This window comes from Crocodylus siamensis, chromosome 8, assembly GCF_052110815.1.
Source record: "Crocodylus siamensis isolate JL-2025a chromosome 8, ASM5211081v1, whole genome shotgun sequence".
NCBI lineage: Eukaryota > Metazoa > Chordata > Crocodylia > Crocodylidae > Crocodylus > Crocodylus siamensis.
In genome coordinates, this window is record NC_143402.1 from 30,594,590 (window position 1) to 30,605,085 (window position 10,496).

The following is a 10,496-nucleotide window of genomic DNA, read 5'->3' on the forward strand; positions in this document are numbered from 1 at the left end:
TTTCCTCTTTCCAATTCTTGTTCCCATCTCTTAATTTGCTCCAAAACTTTCACTTTTCTCGGACTCATTCCCCATTCATTATGCAGTGATTTATTAGTCAAGTGATTTTCATTGCAGTGCCACAAGAACCTTTCATGGGTGCTACAGGTTGCCACAAAACGTTAGCACCGTTTACTTTGCAAATACAATTCACAAAATAAAACAAGACATTTCAAATAAGAATTCATAGCTGTGGTCTTTATGATCTCTTTGCACAGAAAAAAACCCAACCTGCTCTATTACTTTTCTGTAATCAAAACATGACTGAAAACTAAGAGCTGGCATTTTCTGAGCCAGTGCCTCAAGCCTAGGGAGGTGTGTTTATTCAATATGTCATAAGAAGATGTTCCTCTTCTCCCCTTCCCTCAGATATTCTGTGATGACACCTTCTACACTGGTATCCTTCTCTTCTTCATCTACACAGTTTATCCAAGTAATATCCATAAACACAAATTCCATTATCATCTCTAAGCTGACAATTTACATATTTACTTGTCTATTCTAAACCTGTTTCTTTCTATCCAAACTAAAAATCTCAGTCTCTTTAACATTTCTAGCTGTCATTTACCTGTCAGCTTAACCAAAACAAAGCTTCCCTTCTCCAAACCTATTTTTCTTCCTTTCCCAGTTACTGTTGACACCACTTTCCTGTCTGACACAGACCCATAATATGTTTCTCCCTTTTTTTAGAGCTCTCACTTAGTCCCCATTTCCCCAGGTTATCTCCACATATTTTTTCTGTGTAATAAAGCTAAGGTTTGATATTTACTATGCAGCCAAAGCTTCCATCCAGACTCTTATCACTGTGCATCAAAATTGTGGCCATTCTTTCTCTCTTACCTTGACCAAAGTGATCTTGCCTAACTCATATCCGTAGAGAGTGCTACTGATAATGTTCATAGGCTGTCACTTTGACCACCTAACTTCAGTCCACTCCATTGAACTCCACACTTAGATTTGGAGAGCCATTGGGTGGTTGCTATCACATCAAACATAAACAGCTCATCCATATTTTCTGAATAGTTAGCCTGTAATGCCAACCTTTCTCACCCACTTGATACATTTTTGCACAAGTAGATTTGTACATTTACCATGCTGCCCTTCACACTTGGAAGGAGTTTTCCATAAAAATCTGAAATACTAACTCATATTGTCTTTCAAACCCACCCCCTGCATCACCCCAGCACCAAATTAGTTTTTCTGGGATGCCTTGTAAAAACCTGACAACAGTTAGGCTGCTAGGGAAATAAGACCATTTCTGGTCATGTTAGCCAATATTTTTTCTCTGTATTTTTGTATTCATTCATTTAGATTGACCCTAGCTAGGTCAATCTAAATATAACCCTGAACATACCCTGACAGAATTTTTTTTTTTAATCAAGAAATCCCATTTCTTAAAAAAAAACCCCAATAACTTTAAAACTGAGAACAAGTTAATTTGAATGCTTATTTTTTCCTGTGGAAAGAAAAAAACCCTACCCATTGAACTATAGCATTTTGATGTCATTGCAAGAACTGCAGATTGCTGTGGAATACAGTTCAGTACAAAATGTTTAGTCTGTTTTATGTCTGAATATTCATCCTTTTTCCAAATCATGCTAATTTTCTATAATAATTGTTCTGTCACAAATCTCACCTGGAATGGGGAATTTCTTTGCATCCGTAAATGAGAAAGAGGCTACCTGGTGACAGTACACAGCATAAGCTGTACTTAGTTAGCCTGTGAGCAAGAGGGAGCAACAGTGGTGATCTAAACGACTAAAAGTTACTTTTATATTCCCTACTAATGAGCAGTATCTCTGCTCTTCTATGAGGGCTGCTGCATAAGCAAGTAAACAGGCTCTTGTGTACAAATTAAACAGTTGAATAAGCTGAAAAATTTGTACTGGTTGCTTTGGTTTGCAAAATTTTCCATCAATGTGATCCTGAGAGGCATTGTACTAGGAAGAATGGGAAAGTAACTAGGGAACAGAACTATAGTCTCTGAACAGTTTCATGAAGGCCACCAAGCAAAAATCTTCCCTGAACTATCCCACAGCAAAATTCCAATACCAGCAGAAACACAACTACTGATTGGCAATCTTTAATTTTTTAATTTTTTTTTAATTTACAGAGGTATCAAACAGGAAGAAAAACATTCTAAATTATGTGAACCCCTTGGCAAGGGACAGGCATAAACTGGTTTGAGTGATCAGAAACTGGTTTAAACCTGTACCAGTGCACATAAGGTCAGTGCACATAAACTAATTTCAAAATGGCTGAAACTGGTTTAAGAAACATGATTGAATGCAGTATCAGACTTAACTGATTTCGGTCAAACAGGTTTATTTAATGTCTGTCCCAGACTCTTGGTTCTGTAGAAGTGGGCTGGAAATTCCTCTTTCACAATGTTTTGGCACGTCTGAATTCAGAAATAATCCACATATCCATTCAAATTAGGGCTAAAATTCTGTTTATTAATGTAGACAATGGGATTAGCAAACAAGACTACTATACCATATACTGATCTCCTGATCCAGTATTGCTACAGCTAGATCCATTAAAGTGGATTATTTTGTCACAGTACAAGGTTGTCAAACTTACAGCTCTGAGATGGATCCAGCCTGTGGAGCTGGGTCATGGGGCCTGTGGTGGGCCAGTAGGGGGTGCCACCCGCCTCACTGTGCCTGACCACCTTCCAAGCTCCAAGTGCCTCCCTGGAGTTGCCTCACACCTGGCCAACCCCCTTCCTAGAGTACACCAGCAAGCCTGGGCATAACGTAGCCACCACCCAGGGACTGGACTGATCTTGGCCCTGTAACCCCTGGGAAACACATGCCTAGTAGTCCTTGAGGGTACTTGACCCACTGCAAGAACTTGGGATGCTTCCCTCAGTCTGAAGTACAAATAATAGTCTCCCTTAGTCAGCTGGACCAACAGGACCCCAAGGCATAATCTAGATCCTCTCTCATAGTAGTTTCATAGTTAGTAGGATTGGAAGGGACCTGAGCAGATCACCAAGTCCAACCCTCTGCCATGGCAGAAAAGAGTACTGGGGTCATATGACCCTAGCAAAGTGTTCATCTCACCTCCTCTTAAAGACCCCCAGGCTAGGAGCCAGCACAACTTCTCTTGGAAGTTGGTTCCAGATCCTAGTGTCTCCTGATAGCTAGCCTAAATCTACCCTCTGCCAGCTTGTGACCGTTATTCCTAGTCACTCCTGGTAGTGCTTGGGGGAACAGGGACTCCCGCAATGCCTGCTGGTCCCCTCTGACTAGTTTGTAACAGGCCACTGGATCTCCCCTCAGCCTTCTTTTGTGGAGGCTGAATAGGTTCAGGTCCCATAGCTTCTCCTTGTAGGGCCTGCTCTGCTGCCCCCTGATCATGTGAGTGGCCCTTCTCTGGACCCTCTCCATGCTGTCCACATCCCTCCTGAAGTGTGGCACCCAGAACTGGACGCAGTACTTGAGCTGCAGCCTGACCAGTGTGGCATAGAGGGGGAGTATCACCTCCTTGGATCTGCTTGAGATGCATCTTTGGATGCATGACAAGGTGTGGTTGGCCTTCCTGACTGCATCCCCACACTGCCGGCCCATGTTCATCTTGGCATCAATGATAACTCCAAGATCCTTTTCTGCCCCTGTACTGATAAGAAGGGAGTTCCCCAGCCTGTAGGTATGGTGCTGGTTCTTCCTCCCCAGGTGCAGCACCTTGCACTTGTCAGTGTTGAATCCCATCCTATTCTCATCTGTCTAACCCTGTAACCTGTCTAGGTCTGATTGTAGCCTATTCCTTCCTTCTAGCATGCCCACATCCCCCCCACATCTTAGTGTCATCAGCAGATTTGAACAGGGTGCTTTTTACCCCCTTGTCCAAGTCACAGATGAAGATGTTGAACAGTGCGGACCCAAGGACCGAGCCCTGTGGAACCCTACTACCCACATCCCTCCAGGTCAAAAATGACCCATTCACTACCACCCTCTGGGTTCGGCCCTCCAGCCAGTTGGCGACCCATTTGACTGTGTATGTGTTGACACCACAGTCCTCCTTTTTTTTTAATGAGATCGGGGTGAGAGACAATGTTGATGTCCTTCCGAAAGTCCAGGAAGACTATGTCGACTGCTACCCCTGCATCTAAGGATTTTGTGACCTGGCCATAGAAGGCCACCAGGTTGATCTGACAGGACCTGCCTCTAATGAACCTGTGTTGGTTGCCCCTAAGCATAAACTTCCCCACTGGCCCCTTGTGGACATGTGTTAGGATAATTCTCTCAAAAAGCTTACCCAGGATTGAGGTAAGACTAACTGGTCTATAGTTTCCTGGGTCCACCTTCCTCCCCTTTTTGAAGATGGGGACCACATTGACCCTCTTCCAGTCCTGTGGCACCACACCAGAGCACCACGAGTGCTTGTAAAGCTGTGCCAGAGGTCCCGCAATGACCTCAGCTAATTCCCTCAGCACCCTGGGGTGGAGATCATCCGGACCAGCTGATTTAAATACCCCCAGTCCCTCCAGAATTTCCCTAACAAATTTCTCACTAACCTTGGCCTAGGTGTGCCTCCCCTGGGGTGGCTGTTCCAGTCCCTGCTCGGGAAAATGGAGGCAAAGAAGTCATTAAATAGGTTAGCTTTGTCATCTGGTGTGATGACCAAATTTCCTAGCACGTCTTGCAGGGGCCACACATTACCCAGAACCTTCCTTTTGCCACTGTGACAGGAGTATTGCTACTGGAGCTTTCTCTGGGTGGCTCTGCCCTCCTGTTATGGGCCAACTGCCCATTTACTTGCCTGCTATGCCTTGATTGATTGATTGTAATTAGCAGAAGGCTGCCCACTTTACACACCCCAGTGCCAGGGGGTGCTGTCTGTGGCTTTTTCCTCCCCTACACTGCAACCCAAGCCTCGCAGATGATACTAACGTGGTCCTGGCCTTCTCTCAGGGGCACCCCACAGCTCCCCTTGCTCTGGGGCTTCTTGCTGCCCCCTTTCTCTGAGGCTTCTCACTGCCCCCTTACTCTGGGGCTTCTCGCTCCTCGTGGCCCTCTCTCCGGGCTCCTCATGGCTCCCCTTGCTCTGGGGCTTTTCACTGCCCCCTTTGCTCTGGGGTTGGGGCCAATGCACCCCAAATGCTGCGCCGTCTCTGGTGCCAGGATCCCCACACTACCATTGAGTCCCTATGAGGCCTCCTCCAACGCCTAGCAGCCTCACCCTGTCCTCCAGTGTAACAACAAACACAAAAACACAAAGCTCCTGGGCTATAACATAAAAAGCTAAACCGTCCATCCAAAACAACATTCAATCCCTACTGGGAAATACTCCAATCCATAGCAGCAACCACGGGATGCTCATGCAGTCTGGCTTCTCCCCTCTTTCTGCACTGGGCAAGATCCCCCTTCCTTGGCTGCCAAAGGAGAACTGCCCTCCTGGCCTCACTCCTGAACTTAAGAAGGGCCAAGCCCTGCCCTTCCTGTCAGCTGGCTCCACCAGTTGACGTAGCAACCATCACCTGTGCTATGACTGGCAGCTGAGCCACTAGGGGTCTCTCCCAAGCCGTTTCTGCTCTCAGGCGCAGGGCACCTGAATGCTCTGCGACAGCCCCCTATGTATTTAAAAAAGGACTTCCTGTTGTCCTTGATCTGGGAAGCTAGTCCCAGTTCCATCTCCACCTTGGCCTTCCTGACTGCCCCCTGCATCTCCGAGCAACCGCAGTATAATCTTCCCTTCCCTGGCCCCTCCCTTCCATTGGGTGTGCACCTCCATTTTAGCTAGGAGACATTTCCAGATGCTTTTGGTGAGCCATGGGGGCTTTTGCGCCCTCCTGCCCCCTTTGATCCGTGTTGAGATTACTTCCCTTTGGGCTTGGAGGATCATCTCCTTAAGGAGGGACCACTCTTCTTGGACACCTGACTCCCCTCCCCTTCAGGACCTCAGTGCCTCCCCAACTATTCTTAGCTTATTGAAGTCCGCCCTCCTGAAGTCTAGGGCTGCTGCCTTGTTGCAGGCCTCTGCCACCTTGCACTGGACGGTGAATTCCAGCAGGCGATGATCGCTGTCGCCCAGGTGGACGAGCACCCGCAGCCCCCTCACCAGGTCATCGCTGGTGGCCAGCACCAGGTCCAGCAAGGCGTTTCCCATGGTGGGGCTGTGCACCTCCTGGGTTAGATGGAGGTCCTGCATTCTGGGTAGGAACCTAGCTGACTGCTCTTCGCAGCAGATGTCTGGAAAGTTCAGGTCACTCATGATGACCACGTCATTTGACCTAACTACCTCCGTGAGCTAACTTAAGAATTCCTGGTCTAGCTCTTCCCCTTGGTTGGGTGGTCTGTAGTAGATCCCCACTGTTAAATCTCTTCCCCCTCAACTGCCTTGTATTCTAACCCAGAGCACTTCAGAGTGCCCCTTCTCTGACTCTGCTAATTGATGAGGATGTGTATTCCTCCTTAATGTAGAACGCTACGCCCCCACCTCTCATCCCTGTCCTATCCCTCCTGTACAGCCTATAGCCCTTGATATTCACTGCCCAGTCATGCATTGGGTCCCTCCACGTTTCAGTGAGCCCCACTATGTCTGGGTTGGTGTCAGCTAGCAGAAGGGTAAGTTCCTCTTGCTTCTTTCCCATACTATGAGCATTTGTGTAGAGGCATTTGAGGCCTCCTGAGGATGCGTGCACTGGTCCCCTACTCTCAGCATTACCCTGGCCCCTGTTGCTTACCTGTGTATATGTTTTGCTCGTCGGTCTATGTTGGGCTGTACTAGTGGGTGTTGCTTAGTTTGGCAGTCCAAGGCTTCCTGTGCCCTCATCTTCCCCTTCCCCCAGTGAGCCTAGTTTAAAGCCTGCTGGAGGAGATCCACCAACCTAGAAGAAAACACACGCTTAGCTTTAGGGGAAAGGTGGAGCCCATCCCATCCGAGCATGTCTTTTGTCGTGATGTGTGGGTTGTTGTCGAGGAAGCCAAAGCCCGCCTCAAGACACCATTCGTGAAGCCACCAGTTGGTCTCTACAATGCACATCTCATGCCATCTTCCATGTCTGCTCACTGGTAGGACAGAAGAGAAAACCACCTGTGCACCTACCTCCTTCAGCATGCCCCCCAGAGCATGGTAGTCCTCCATCAGGTGATCAGGGCTTCTCCTGGCCGCATCATTAGTTCCCACATGGATTAGGGCCATGGGATAGTAATCAGTGGGCTGGATCACAGCTTGGATTATCCCCATCATTTCCTGAATCTTTTCTCCAGGTAGGCAGTAGACTTTGCCTGTCGAGGGATCCTGGTGACAGATGGGGCCCTCTGTACCTCTCAGGATGGAGTTGTCTATGACGATCACTCGACGCTTTTTCCTCTGGGACTGCTTAGCTCCTTCAGCTTGCTTGGAGCATGGAGAGTATGGAGTTCCCTCCTCTCCAGTTTCCTCCTCTCCTTCCTTTTCCTCCAGAGTTGCCAGGGCCTTGTGCCTGTTCTCCATCCAGACTGGAGGAAGTGGTACTGTTGTGTTGCGAGCAGGCCTGGTTATGGAGGTGACCATCTGCCACTCTGCAATGGAGGGCACTTCCTGAGGTGCTTCTTCCTAGGGTGTGTGGCCCTGCAGGGAAAGGAAATAGACATCAGTTTCATTCTCTGCCTCACTGATTCACCTCAGCCTGCTAACCTCCTCCTGGAGCTCCCTCACCTGTGCCTCCAGGGCCCTAAGGTGGGTGCCTGCAGGACAGGTGTGGGGGTCCCCACTCCCTGCCCCCTTGGGCCTTGCTGGGCAACCCCTTCAGGGCAGGGGGTGGGGGGACACCAGCTGGGGGGGCTCTGTCTGGGTGGGCTCTGTCTGGGTGGAGGCCTCAGACAAGCCCTGGGTAGGCTGTGCCCCCCGGGCAGAGGCCCTGGCAATACTCCATGTCGACACCATCGTAGGAGTTGCTGCTTGTTTATGGATTAGTGCAGTGCTTTTGCCCTGCCCTAGCAGGAGTCTCCCTCCTGGCCCTTCCTGCTCAGCCCACTGGCATGAATGCCAATGCAAATGCCAGCACACTCTTACAGAGCACACCTGTTTGCACACACTGTTCATGCTCAGGTGCAGCTCAGGAGCAAGGCTCCCTACCGGCTAAGCTAAGAGAGACCCGGGGGGCTTCCCTTCCAGATCCAGCTCAACTGTGTCCAGTCCCTCTGCCCACTTACCTTAGGGGGATCAGCTGATGCTGCCCCCACTGCTGGCTCTGCTGCTGCCACCTCCGCCTCCGCCTCGGGTCAGGTAAGGGGGCACATGTGTGTGCAGGACACACATGTGCCTGGATCCCTCCTCTCCTAAAATAAGTTTCCCATGATATGTACAGAGGAGAAGTTTATTGGTTACAAAGAGTAGGTTTGAAATAGGGTACAGGGTAGAGGAATATCAGAGAAATATCTTAGAGCTAAAAGTAGCACCGTAGCCTTTGATTATGCATCTGTGTTACTGTAAGCTGTATATCTAGTTAGCTATCAAGTAGCTTACTCACAAGTAACATCTAGAGGCAGGTGGACATTTCATCTGGAGGCAAGCAGTTCATTGATCATGAGTTTCAAGACAGAGATAAAGTTTCAGATGATCCAGCTTCTCTGAGAGTTCTCATCATGGATGCTGCCCCACCTCCTGGGCAGTCCTTAACTTATATAGACCTTATAACCTTATTTACCTGATCCAATGAAGGCCAGCAGCTGTTGGCTGCCAGCCAACCAATTGAAATGCATCACTAGTTGCTGTGTAGGCTGGGAGGGTCTCTTTCCCCCTCCCAGTCATGATGGCAATGCTTAGAACAAAAGGGAGTTTAATTCCCCCACCCAGGTGCGTGAGGCTAGTCATGTAGGCAGAGGGAGCAGGTTTCTGCCTCCCTCAGGAATGTATCCAGCTGAGGTTACAACTCAGGGTTACCTGAAGCCAATGGGGCAGGGGTGTCTGCCCTCTGTAGTGACCATAGTAACCAAATTGTCAGATTGGTCATTGCCTGATAACAGAGTTTGGGGAGAGACAGTGATGGCATTCTGCCATAGGGCTTATAGGCCTAATAGAGTGGCCAGGAATTCAGGGACAGGGTAAACAAAGGCTGTATCTGGCTCAGAAATCTGGAGTACAGAGCTTTATTAGTAAATGGTATTGGTGGTGAGTAGTGACTGATAACTCCATGTACCCCTTCTTCCAGTTACCTTACCACCAAGACTAGATCTGGCCCAGTAGGAGTCCAACAGTCTAGATCTGGGTGTGGGTGAGTTTGACATCCTGATAGGGAAGACTGATTGTGTTTACCTTTTCCCACTGCCCTGTAATGTATACTGTCTCTAAAAGCAAAGTCAGAAAATGGAGGTAAAAACATGAGCACAAAATAATTACAGTAGTGCCTAGTACTGTAGTAACACTAGGTACTTTGCAAAGGAGGTCAGTACCGTTATCACAACAGTGGACAGTTTTCCCCAAATGACACTATTAAATGCGCCAACACACAGAAAGATATTATGAGCTTCCCTGACATTACTTGAACTCCATGTAAATTGCATAGCCCCTTTTAGGATACATACATTTCTTTTTGTGATCCAAAAATAATGTTTTTATTAACTTTTATTTGAAAGTTCTGGATGCTCAGATCCTGCTCAGTTCCCAGTATTATCCTGACAGGGTTTAGTATCAATATCTGCATACATTCCTCATCAAGTGTATTTTGCTTCCATATATTGAGTAATTAAAAATAATAAATAAAAGGATGGAGCACTCATCAGTCTATATTATGGGGAAAATGTATAGCAAAAGCCTGAATGAAGAGAAAAGCTGTGTTTCAGTGCCTCTTTTAAGAAAAGAGAACATTAGGAATTGTTGGTAATTGTGAAATTGCAGGTTAAACCTTATTGTAACAGAGTAAAAGTTAGTTTGATTAGATCGCTGTAAAAACTTCCTAGGGGAAATTAAACTTGATAATCTCAAGGTGTTTCCCAGAAGACACCATACATTTGGCATTGTTCATTACAGTTTGTAGAATACTAGCTACAATTTAAAGTAAAGCTTTCTACAGTTTAATCAATATAGGTACTTTAAATTGTCTACATTATACACCCTGGTTATAAAACAAAGACAAGTTTAAAGGAAAAAGCCACAATACTTGAAACCAAGATGTCCCTAGCATATCTTCAAATACCTTACTGTTCATAGGTGTGTAATGACTGCCAGTTCTGCAAATTAGTTACCTAGAGAAATGAATCATCATGTAGAACCTCAGTAAACTCTATTAAGTTGCCACTTGTCTAAGGCCCACCTAATAAAATATTCACTGCCTCTTATATACCATATATTGGTAATAGTAACCTGCACTTTACTGAAAGAAGCAATGTATTAGTTTGACCCAGCTCTGCAGCATATGTATAGATCAGGTGCTTCAGCAGGCTTTTGGGCATTTGTATCTAATAGCTGAAACAAGTACTTCCGGAAGCAAAGGGAGGGACTTCTGGTGGCAAAGATCAGAGGCCAGG

General features: G+C 47.1%; 1 protein-coding gene across 1 annotated transcript; it reads right to left on the reverse strand.

Moving 5' to 3' along the window:
• Nucleotides 1-6,840: 6,840 nt before the first annotated feature.
• Nucleotides 6,841-9,257, reverse strand: LOC149858253 (uncharacterized). Its single transcript, XM_090060410.1, has 2 exons — nt 9,186-9,257; nt 6,841-7,584 (listed from the first exon to the last, which is right to left on the reverse strand). The coding sequence occupies exons 1-2, from the start codon at nt 9,255-9,257 to the stop codon at nt 6,841-6,843; spliced, it is 816 nt and encodes a 271-aa protein (XP_089916536.1).
• Nucleotides 9,258-10,496: the final 1,239 nt, after the last annotated feature.